General features: G+C 38.5%; 1 protein-coding gene and 2 long non-coding RNA genes across 3 annotated transcripts in view; 1 reads left to right on the forward strand and 2 right to left on the reverse strand.

Moving 5' to 3' along the window:
* The window catches only part of LOC149091981 (uncharacterized), a 30,953-nt gene extending 29,944 nt beyond the window's left edge, over nucleotides 1–1,009 (reverse strand). Inside the window, exon 1 of the long non-coding RNA XR_016196445.1 lies at nucleotides 660–1,009. This is a non-coding gene — a long non-coding RNA (uncharacterized LOC149091981). The remainder of the gene's footprint in view (nucleotides 1–659) is intronic.
* A 711-nt stretch (nucleotides 1,010–1,720) lies between these two features.
* The window catches only part of LOC149091982 (uncharacterized), a 202,016-nt gene continuing 191,670 nt past the window's right edge, over nucleotides 1,721–12,066 (forward strand). Inside the window, exon 1 of the long non-coding RNA XR_016196455.1 lies at nucleotides 1,721–2,284. This is a non-coding gene — a long non-coding RNA (uncharacterized LOC149091982). The remainder of the gene's footprint in view (nucleotides 2,285–12,066) is intronic.
* On the reverse strand, nucleotides 9,580–10,937 carry nmd (no mitochondrial derivative). Its single transcript, XM_030390633.2, has 2 exons — nucleotides 10,703–10,937; nucleotides 9,580–10,636 (listed from the first exon to the last, which is right to left on the reverse strand). The coding sequence occupies exons 1-2, from the start codon at nucleotides 10,882–10,884 to the stop codon at nucleotides 9,688–9,690; spliced, it is 1,131 nt and encodes a 376-aa protein (XP_030246493.1). The 5' UTR covers nucleotides 10,885–10,937; the 3' UTR covers nucleotides 9,580–9,687.

Below are 12,066 nucleotides of genomic sequence, written 5' to 3' on the forward strand. Positions count from 1 at the left end.
AGTCTTAGGAATAATAACTTCCTCATCGTCGCGTGAATCACTTTACTCATAAGTTTTCTTATCATCAAACGCGTTCCATTGCAAAGTTTTGGTTGATTTAAATTTCAAAGCATGATAACTACCGAGCCAAACTTCAGTTGTAAATTGTGCGGTGGTAAGCCAGGCACATCCAAGCAGTTCAAAAATTCAGTGGGATAATTAGTGGCTTCTTCTTCGTTTGTTACACAGTCGATAGATTTGAATGAATACAGAGTACCGATTTTATTTTGAATTATAAAATTAAGATCATCCACATCTTTATTTTTAGCCTCCAAAATTGCTCGCTCACTTAACCATTTAGTATTTTTGTGGAAAGCAATGATAATCGGAAATACTTTATTGATAAGCTCATCTTTTAATGAGAAGCACGAATTATGGCCCTTCTTTGCTGGGTACTAACACGGCGCCTTTCTCGGGCGATTTCTCGTTCTTCGTCAGATAATTGACTCGCGATATTACGTTGACTAATTGCATCATGGGTCCGCCGGGAAAGATTAGATCTTCTAGGACATGGTATTTTTATTAATAGTAATACTGAATATGCCCTCGCACAAAACCACATAAAACAATCGAGAAATATAAATAATTTACACAAATTTATGCTTGAGACAAATAAATACCTGAACTTTCGAGATATTTAGCTTCTGTATGCACGCGTATTATTTTTATCAAATGTGCTTTTTTTATGAATAGTCAGGTTCGCCTGAGGCTGTGCCGTAGACTGACTGACATTTGTTTATTTACTTCTATACTATTGTCACTGTTATCAAGACTACTGAGTATCAATGGAAATTTGAATCTTTAGGGAAAAACCGCGTTTTCAAGTATTCGTCAAATTTTTTCAGTATTTTTAAGATCTACTATCCTACTTGTAGCGGAGACAAATCCAACAAATCAAAAACCATGAAAATTGGTTCAGCAGATCTCGAGTTATAAGTGCTGGAACACTTTTGCACAACTTTCTTTTATATGTATAAGATATAGATTTATTTATTTTGTATTCTGTTTTGAAGAGCTCAAATACATTACGGTTTTAAGTTTATTCACAAAGCTTAGGACCACAACCATATAGCAAATTTAAAGAAGTTGGTTATGGTTTCCAACACGTTATTCTTATTAGTTAATTTATGAATCTGGCGTGGCTATTGTAGTTCTATAATTCATGCTGACATAAAAGAAAATCTTTCCTTTTCTGTAAAAAAGTAGGCAAATATAACATTTGCATTTCTGTTGAAAATCAGTACCTAATACAATATTTCTCGTAAGACTGTTTATAAACAGATAAAAAAAATTTAAGAAGATTGCTGATGCATTAATTATTATTATTATGGATATGCCGAATCGTAAGTCTAGAGGAAGCAAACTACGGAACATATGTGGCTAGATTTATTTCAAAAAATATATTGACCAGCTCCATTCGTTTGGGCATGTAGTCTTTTGGAGTGATGAAAGCTAATTTAACACCACTGCTCAAAGAGAACATTTTTAAAAAACAGACTACAGAAAATACAACAAAAAATAATACCAGCATGTGAAAGTGTAAGCCATGCTGGCGGGTTTGTCATGCTTTGCGTGTCTTAGCCTTATAACGGTAACGGTACCTCGTCTCTCGCCCCCTTCACTTATCACTAGCCTCTCCTGACATATACTAAATTATAACATTTATACAATAAATAAAATAACAAGTGAGAAGACTCTAGTCGAGACTGCTCGACTAGGATATACCCTGAACCCTCCAGTCTGATATTCTAATCACTCTGCACCTTTTTTAGGCACACATACATACACACGCACGTATTAGAACACGCACTGCTAACTGCGTAGTAAGCAGCGACTGCGCTTGGGCTGCGCTGTAGTGCGTTCAATATTAAACGAATTTATTTGTTGAATAATTTATTTTCTAGACGTCCAATCTTAATAAAACTTTCAGGACATACTCATAATGAATCTACATTCCAAAACACAAGTCTCTAGTATTTGAAATACGCATTTTACAAAAGTGAGGTTGAGGGGTCGAATTTAGGGGTGGGGGGTAAATTTTAACAAAAACCGAAATTATATAAAATACACATGAATCTACAAATAAAATTTGAAAGCTCTAGCTCTAAAGGTGTAGGTGCTATAATTAAATAACTAGCTTTCGATAAGGTTTTTAATCGATAATAAAAAATATCGGGAATAGTTATCGATTTTTAGTGATAAACTTGATATGCGCGTGATATACACGGACCTAGGAAAATTTCAAGTCTCTAGCTCTTATATCTTCTGACGGACGGACAGACAGACGGACAGGGCCAAATCGACTCAGCTCGTCGCCCTGATCAAGAATATATATACTTTGTGGGGTCTGTCATGCCTCCTTCTGCCTGTTACATACTTTTAACCATTATACCCTGATTTCCCATTTTCAATGGGCTCAGGGTATACAAAACGAGGAACTTACAAGCAGAACTTTGTACTTAACGGCGACCCCACCTCAACAATTAAAGTTTAGTTATTTCCCCACTCGGTATAAGCACTAACCATAGACAGGTAGTGGACAGGTAGTGTAAAGATTTTTCCACTTTTGGGTTCGGGTTACGAAAATAAGCGAAAGCACAACCATTTTGCTTCATGCGCACGACCGATATGGTCGATGGTTGAACAAAAGTTTTTTTTTAGTCACAGAGGAAGAAATTGTATTAACTCTCCGGGGTCATAGAACCAACACTGCTCCAGGGCCGGACGGGATCCCAAATCGTGCGCTAAAGCTAGCCCTCGCCTTGCACCCTAATACGTTCGCTGAATTATTCAACGAATGTTTAATACAAGAGACGTTCCCGGCAAAATGGAAAGCCCAGAACCTGGTGTTGCTACCCAAGGCTGGCAAACCACCAGATGAGCCATCTTCATACAGACCGATTTGCCTCTTAGACACCATGGGAAAGGTGTTTGAGAAATTGATCTGCTCCAGACTGGAGACTGCGATTACTAGCGCCGGAGGCCTGTCACCAAACCAATTTGGATTCCGGAAGGCCCGGTCAACAACGGATGCGCTAAACAAAGTTGTTGGTCTGGCCACCTCCGCCATCCATGGCACAAGATGGAAGCATGGGACGAAGCAATACTGCATTATTGCGACCCTGGACGTAAAGAATGCCTTCAATACAGCTAGTTGGGATATGATACTGAATGCGCTGTCACAATATAATATCCCTAAATATCTTAAAGAAACAATAAAGAGTTACTTCAGAGGAAGAACACTGGTATACAATACGAGTGAGGGTCCCCAAACTCATACAGTGTCAGCTGGAGTACCCCAAGGCTCAGTGCTGGGGCCTCTCCTATGGAATATCATGTACGACGGCGTACTGCGCTTGGAACTACCAACAGGTGCGCACACCATCGGCTTTGCTGATGATGTAGCTGTCGTAGCCATAGGAAAGGAGCTCAAAGATACAGAGGATATGTGCAGCGAAAGTATCAATCGCATACGAAGCTGGTTGACTGGAGCTGGGCTCGAGCTAGCGGCACACAAAACTGAAGTTGTCCTAGTCAGCAGTCGCAAAAGAGTGGAAACTGCCAATATAAAGATCGGCAGCGTCACCATTGCGTCAAAGAGGGCGATAAAGTATCTTGGTGTCATGATAGACACAAGACTAACTTTCCGCGAGCACTTAGAGTATGTGCAAAAAAAGGCAGCTGATTCTTGTAGAGCTCTCTCGAGAATTATGCTTAACACGCGGGGACCTAAACAGCAACGACGTCTCCTTCTAATGAGCGTCATTAGGTCCGTCATCCTCTATGCTGCGCCCATATGGGCAAGAGCGATGGCAACGCCGAGCTACAGCCGGGGCATTTGCGCGGTCTACAGACTGAGCGCAATCAGAGTCAGCTGCGCTTTCAGGACTATCTCCGATGACGCGGCGCTCGTCATAGCTGGTATGGTACCACTGGAGTACTTGGTCGCCGAAGCCGTGGAGCGAAATTCGCGCGCGCTTGTGCGACCCAACGCTATCAGGGCGAACAGCATTGCACGATGGCAAAGAAAGTGGAATAGCTCAGCTAAAGGGCGGTGGACGCACAAGCTCATCCCGGAGCTTGAGCCATGGGTCAACCGCAAGCACGGCGAGGTAAACTACTACCTTACGCAGATCCTCTCGGGACATGGATGCTTTCGGAGCTATTTGAAGCGCTTTGGCCACGAGGAATCTGACGAGTGCCCCTGGTGCGAGTGAGGGCGCGTGGAAGACGCCAACCACATTCTTTTCGAATGTGGACGGTTCCTGGAGGAGAGGCGTCGTCTGGAAGAGGCAGTGGGCCGCTCCATCAGAGCGGACAACATTGTCAACACCATGCTGGAATCGGAGGAAGCTTGGGAACTAACAAGCACCTTCGCGGCCACAGTGATGATGGAGCTCCGCAGAGTCGAGCGAATGAGAAGTCGAGCTGTCCCAGGCTAAGGTAGCGCACAGTGCTTGCGAAGCAATGCTTTACGGCCGTCCCGCAAGCATCGCGCACTATCCTAGCCACCACGCAACTTGCACCTGTATAATTATAAAATCTGTTAATAAACGAATATATAAAAAAAAAAAAAACACGCATACAAACAAACACACACACGCGCACACACACACACACACACACACACACACGCATATACAGGCGATTGCGCTTCGGTTGCGCTGCAGTGTTGGCAATATTTTGAGAATAATTTTATTTCTAAACGTACGATGTACGATGATGTGGGAGATATAATTTTTTAACTGACTTTCGATACGGTTTTTTATCGATAAAAAAAATATAGGAATGAGTTATCGTTTTTAGTGATAAACTCGATATGCGCGCGATATATACGGACATTTTAAAAAAAAGTTGAAGTCTCTAGCTCTTATATCTTCTGAGATCGACGCGTTCATACATACGGACAGACGGACGGACGGACGGACGCCACGCCTCCTTCTGCCTGCTACATACATTTCAACAAAACCATTATACCCTGATTTCCCATTTTCAATGGGTTCAGGGTATAAAAACAATGTAGTACTTGATTAAAGCTCAGTATACAAAATGGGATGCGATTGTCGATTCCTTGCAGCTGTTATATATATGTACATGCGTATACAGGAGCAAGCAAATAAGTTCTTTTGTCGCTTTACTTAATCAGCTACTTAAATACAAGCGCGCCTCTGCAATTTGAACCCAAAATCGTTCAGACAATTCTAAGTTAAGGTAGGCAGCCAATGTTCACGTCCCATGTTACACACATGCACACACACAAACGCACATGTAAAGGCACATACATATGTAGGCATACAAATGCTTCTACAAGTGATATCCCACAATTGTGGGCAACGCGTCCCCTGCGTACACACAATCAAACATACATATGTATGTACATATATAAGTGTGAGCACTTCTCAAGATCAACCAATTGCAAAAGCTGGGACCTAAAATTGCTACAGGCAGCAAGAGCTACGCACACAGGCACACAAATGCTCATAATACATGTAGCAAGGGAGAGTGTGTGCGTGCACATTCGTCGCGAAAGCATTTTCACTATGAGCACCAACGCTTTCATACCCTTTCCACAAATAATATCGAAAACACATATACATATTTTGTACGAGCTTGGCAAACGGTTTGATAAGTTCGATATAATCTTCACACAGAAGGGAAGGCATGGTTCCTTGCTGCGAAGAAATTTCGATTTTCGTGGGCTGTTGCTTGTGCTCACATGCATACACACATATACAAATTTAAGAGAGCAAAGAGCATCGAGAGAGAGAGAGAGCAAAGGAAACATTGAGCATGGAGGGATCCTTGTTCAACCATCGACCAACTCGGTCCAGCGCATGAAGCGAAATGATTGTGCTATCGTATATTTTTGTAGTCTGACCCTAAAAGTTAAGAGCCGAGAAAATACGATGTTGACGGGGAGATTACTCACGAAAATAAGTGTGAAAAACGCTTTACACTACGTGTCCGGTCTATGTGCTCTCTGGCACTGACCAAACAACGCATAGACTAGACATGTAGAGCAACGTTTTTCTACGCCGCAACATCTGTCTACCAAGTCCCGGCCAACTTCGGGTAATGAAAGATGAAAGATAGCACGACGAAATCAGTGCGCTCTAAGCACGCAAACGAAATGGTCATGTATGCGCTTTTCGTCTCTCTCTCTCTGTGGGCTCTCAAATCATGAAGCTCAGCAGCGTACAAAAATTGAAATTTCTTCGCGACGGTCCCAGCTCTTTTCTTTTGACTGAAGAGTATACCGAAATCTTAAAATCGTTTGCGACATTCATGCAAACAAAATGTTAGCGTTTCTATATATATTTATGGGAAGGGTATGAATGCGTTGAGGCGCATAAAGAATATGATCTCGCGACGGGCATGCACACACACACTTTTAGTCCCTTGCTACATGTATGAGCATTTGTGACCTGCGTGCGTTACTCTTGCTGCTTGTGTGTGTATTTTTTACACATTTTCAACCGAAAAAATTATCGTAAAACACTACTAACTTTATTAACTTTGCAATATATGAAATACACATGTCATATTATACTCAAGCTTTACTCATTATTGTCAAAAATTTCTAATTAAGTCATAATGGCCCATTTGATAGTTACCCTACGATTCAAATCATACAAAATTTATAAACTACTAAATCCAGAGACAATTAGCTTGCCATCCCATACAAGCATACACATACACAAATGTATGTATGCATGTGCTCACTTCACAAGGCAGACCAACGGCAAATTTTATGCTTTACAATTTGCACAGGCTGTTGTGCAAATATATTGGTAAACGTTTTTTAAGAGTTAATGCAGTTCCAACTTTACATTTGGGCAATTCAAATTTGCTCTCAAATAATAATGCTGACGTAAGTGATGACATTTATTCAATAGACTTTCAGGAAGAAGATATTCCTTATAGCTATACAAAGAAAAGTTTAGACAAAGTAGTGGATGGCTTTGTGAAGCCATCTGACACAGAAGAGCAGCATCCGATCAGCAACATTCCAAATCCAAGTGACGAGGAAGACAATTTGAAGAATTTTTTGAGCTATGACAATAGCTTAAAAAATCAATTGTGGCAAGATTTAAGTTCCGGTAGGTCTTCTTTTTGCTCAAATTGTTTAAAAAGAGAGCAAAATTAGCTATATTATAGGAACAAGTACTATGATATGGGAGTAGACCTCAAAAAATCTCAGCAAGAATTCCTTAAATTCAAGAAGAAATATATAGCTTTAAAAAATGCCTCTAGACACAGAAACATTTATTATAGAATTAGAAAGGTAAAAAACCATGTTAATGTCTTCACGACAATTAACAATTTATCTCATGTTTCTGAAAATTCAAAACTATTATGTAGAATGCTTTTGAAAAATAATCATGTCTATAATAGTGCTGAAAGGGCAATTGCCCAAAATATTAATTTTTATTCAACAGCCCGTGGCATAAATCATACTGACCTGAAAAATAAAGCAGAAAATATTGGACTATCGCAAGCATTGGGGCTTAATGTAAAAGCCGTTGCTTGCGATCAGGGATCCAAAAATGGAGCAGTTTTCAATAGATGGGGTATTATTTTAAATAATTCTACATTTGATGTCAATGGCGAAAAAATTTTTGCAATATTTGATGCACCGCATCTAATAAAATCTCTTCGAAATATTCTTTTAAAGAATAATATTTTAACACCTGGTGGCACAGTTTCATGGGGAATAATGAGAAAATTATATGAAACTGAAACCAAAAATTCAACTCGTTTATGTCCGAAATTAACCTTAAAACATGTCAGTCCGATTTGTTCTGAAAAAATGAAAGTTAAATTTGCACAACAAATCCTTAGCCGTAGTGTAGCTTCTGCGATACGCACTGTTATAGATTCAGGTGGGTTTGCTGAATGCAAAGACAGTGCAGTTTCAACGGCTATATTTATTGAAAAAATTAATAACCTCTTTTATTGCTTAAATAGTCATGTGCTATTTGATAGCAATCCTTATAGATGTGCTCTTAGGGAGAAAAATAATATTCACGAATACCTTCTGGAAATACGTGATTATTTCCAAAATCTGCATTATCCACACAAAGTGTATTGCATTGATGGGATGATAATTACAATCTCATCGGTAATTGCTTTAGCAGAAAATATTTGGAGTGACAACAATGATCTTTTCTTTGTTGCCACATCCAAATTAAACCAAGACCCATTCGAAAATTTATTTTATTTAATTAGAAGTCGGGGAGCGACAAATACCAATCCCACCATTTTTGAATTTAATTCTATAATATCAAAAATGTTATCTATGAAAATGTTAACATCAGCATCTGTGTCTGGAAATTGCATTCCAGATGAAGATCTCATGTTGGCCAATATCATAGAAGATAGTGGGTCTCAACTATCTGTATTTTATGATATACAAAATGCTTTTAATAACAAGTAAGAAAACTCTAGTCGAGACTGCTCGACTAGGAGATACCCTGAACCCTCCAATCCGATATACTACTCACTCTACATTTGGTTTAGGCACACATACATACAAAGGCACGTATTAGAATGCGCTCTGCTAACTGCGCAGCAAGCAGCGACTGCGCTTGAGCTGCGCTGCAGTGCGGGCAATATAATACGAATTTATTTGTTGCATAATTTAATGAAACTTTCAGAACTTAATTTTAATGTTCAGATGTATGTACAAGCCAAAGCAGAAGTCTCTAGTACTTGAAATACGCCTTTTACAAAAGTGAGGGTAAGGAGGTGAATTTAGGGGTGGAGGGTAAATTTTAACAAAAACCGAAATTATATAAAATACACATAAGTCCACATTTAAAATTTGGAAGCTAATGAAGTTAATGATAGAGTTCTTATGTGGCCTAATATATAATTTAAAAGATCGCATTAGCACTTTTGTTTAATTCGATTAATTTTACCACTTTTAACCACAGTTAAGTTGAAAAATCGTTATGTGACTAAACTTTTTTTGCCGACTGTATATGCATTTGATTGTGTGTACGCATGGGCTGCGATGCTTACAATTATGGGAGAAACATTTAGAAACATTTGTATGCCTATGTATGTGATTTCATATGTGCGTGTGTGTATGTGCATGTATGCATGGGAGATGAGCATTTGCGTGTGCCTGCCTCAACTCAGAATGGTGTGAACAATTTTGGGCTCGATTGAAGAGGCGCGCGTAGCTGTATTGAGTAGCTAAAGCGACAAGTGCACTTGTCAATACGCTTATAAATTTTTTTTACTTGCATGCATGTATATATGATAACAGGTGCAAGGCATTGCATTACATATTTGAAAAAAATCATTCATTGAAATGAAATCAAGTGTCACTTTATCTAGTCAGCTACTTACATAAATATGTAGTATGTATAAGCGCGCCTCCCAAATACCACATTGCTCATGAACATTGCACACTGTGAACAAACGCATGCTATGTGTAAGCAATGTTACACGTCAAAGTCGATCACGTTGTTGGCTTCAACTTACTTTACGATTTCCTTTATATCGATACCCCCAATGGAAGGCCGAATCCTCTCCAAATAAATAATGGCAGAATTTATTGGTAAATAGAAAGATTAAGTGTTTTTTTTTTTTTTTTTGTCTATTTAAAACAAGTTTTAACGGTTTAGATGTGAAAAAACATCAATCTAAATCAATCCGATTTTCCAAAAACAAATTGCCTGTATGCATTTTCGACTCTTTCATTTTAAGGTGCGAGCTAAGCAAATCATCCATTGTAATAGAAATTAATGATTTATCAGTACTTGAATTTGCTAAATTTGAATATGTTTCCGATTTATCATTTGTGCGCATGAATTGCCTCATTCTATAAACAGACGCATTTCGGCACATTTCTCGAAGATCTGAGCCAGAAAATCCGCTTGTAAGTTTAGCCAAACGGTTAAAATCGACATTACGATCAACTTCTTCAGTTTCTAATATTAATTTAAGAATTTGAATTCTTTGCACTTCGGAGGGAAGACTAATATGAAATTGAGCTGGCATTCGTCGAAGTATAGCTTTATCTAGGTCTTGTGGGCGATTAGTCGCACCCATTACAATTACTGCCGAATTTGGATTTGTACTCAGCCCATCCCATAGCATCATAAACTGAGTTTTCATCATGGCAGTTGCCTCATGGTCATTAGAATTACGGGCACGTAGAAACGAATCAATTTCATCGACGAAAATAATACAGGGCTGAATTTTGGCAGCTAACGAAAATACTGCTGATGCAAGTTTTTGCGATTCGCCATACCACTTGTCAGTTAAGATGGCCACATCTAAGTTTATAAACCTCATGCCCGCCTCTTTAGCAGTGGCCTTTGCAATCAATGTTTTTCCACACCCTGGAGGCCCATGAAGAAGTACGCCTCTTGGAGCTTGCCAAAGTTTCGATTCCTTGAATAAGTCACGGTGTCTCACTGGTAGGACAACGGATTCACGAAGATCCTGGATAAGTGAATCTAAGCCAGCTATATCGCTCCATTTAACAGTTATGTCAGCTGGAACAATAAGGTGTGATGCAATCATCAACTCATAATCAGTAAACGTCTGAATATTAACGTTGAAGTTATTTTCTTTGCTTAATCTATAATAAAAAATAAAAAAACAATAACTTATGTTAGCATTTCTATAATTCTAAATTAAAACAAACCTTTTTAGTTGTTCTTCGGCAAGCAACTTGGCTTTCTTCTTGTTTTTACTGGTTGGGTCTAATTGGTTCATCATCCATTTAACGGAGTAATATGTTATTACTGACGCTATTGAAATTCTTAGAAACATTTGAAAGACATTTCCACGACTTAATTCTGAGCCTCCAATATTAAAATGATTCATTTCGTCTTATATTTTAAGTAAATATATTATTTATTGTTACTGGAAAAAATTATAACGCCTCAAAATTCTGAACAGAGATGTATGTATGTATGTAAGAATAAAAGGTCGAAGAATATTCTTATCGGTTGCAGGCTTATTGCATACATATCGATATATGCATGACCAATGTAATGAAAAATAAGTCATTTTTATATGTACATATGTATGTATATGTATTATTTTACTATTTTCGGCTGTTAAGCTTTGCTTTACTTTTTAAGAAAGATATGAGCGCCCGATATGAATTTGTGATCACACAAAGTCAGCATTCAATATTCATTTACAGTTATGGACCACGATCACGATTGAGTAATAGTAGCTGCTTTAACAGTGTGACGTCAATATTTCAGAAAATGGTGTGGTTACTATCTAAAGGGGCCCTTCCACTTGCGAACATGTTCGCCGAACATTTTGTGCTCGTCAAATGTTTGCATGTGGATGGTGGTGTTCGCACGAAGATTTTGTTCGCCGACCGTGTTCGCGAAGAATAGAAATGTTTCTATTTGACGCGTGTTCGTGCGAACATATTCGACAATGGATTAGCATGTTCGCACGAACATCATTTGAAAAAATTACTTGCAAAATGAAAAAATCATTTTTAGAGGAATTTATAGAATCTCTTAAAAATGAGCCATGCTTTTGACAACATAAGGCTATGACGACTTGATGGCTTCATTAAATTTGTTGAAAGTCGTTTCCTACCAACACATACGAAAGCTCATACTCTGTCATTGAAACATTTTCAAGACGTTTCCTTCTCGAAAAATTTTATAAAATGATGTTCGACGAACAATATTTGCCCAGTTGGTGGGCAAACTCATTATGTTTGGCGAAAATGTTCGCAAGTGGATGGGCCCCTTAAGGCATAAATTTGTAAAATTAAAGACTTACTACTAAGCATTACAAGTTTTCCATCAATCCGCATCATTAAACGTAATAATTTAATTTTTTATATTACAAATATATAGACAGCTAATTCGCAGAATTGTTAGCTCCTGCCTAATTTGCGATTAGACTACACAGACTTTTTTTTTTCATTCTACCGGATGTTTCTGACATGACAGCAGGTGTGAGCAGCACCTTTATTGATGCAGCTTCAGCGTGTATTTTTTGAATGTACAGGTAAATTGGCATAAATAAACA

The sequence above is a fragment of the Drosophila navojoa genome, chromosome 3, assembly GCF_054131105.1.
Source record: "Drosophila navojoa isolate 15081-1374.11 chromosome 3, UAZ_NAV_1.0, whole genome shotgun sequence".
In the NCBI taxonomy this organism is placed as follows: Eukaryota; Metazoa; Arthropoda; class Insecta; order Diptera; family Drosophilidae; genus Drosophila; species Drosophila navojoa.

Excerpts from the sequence above, each read along its gene's own strand:
- nmd (XM_030390633.2), bottom strand. The coding sequence starts at position 10,884 with ATGAATCATTTTAATATTGGAGGCTCAGAATTAAGTCGTGGAAATGTC. Across the intron at positions 10,637-10,702 it reads GCCGAAGAACAACTAAAAAG|ATTAAGCAAAGAAAATAACT; the intron begins GTTTGTTTTAAT and ends TTTTTATTATAG.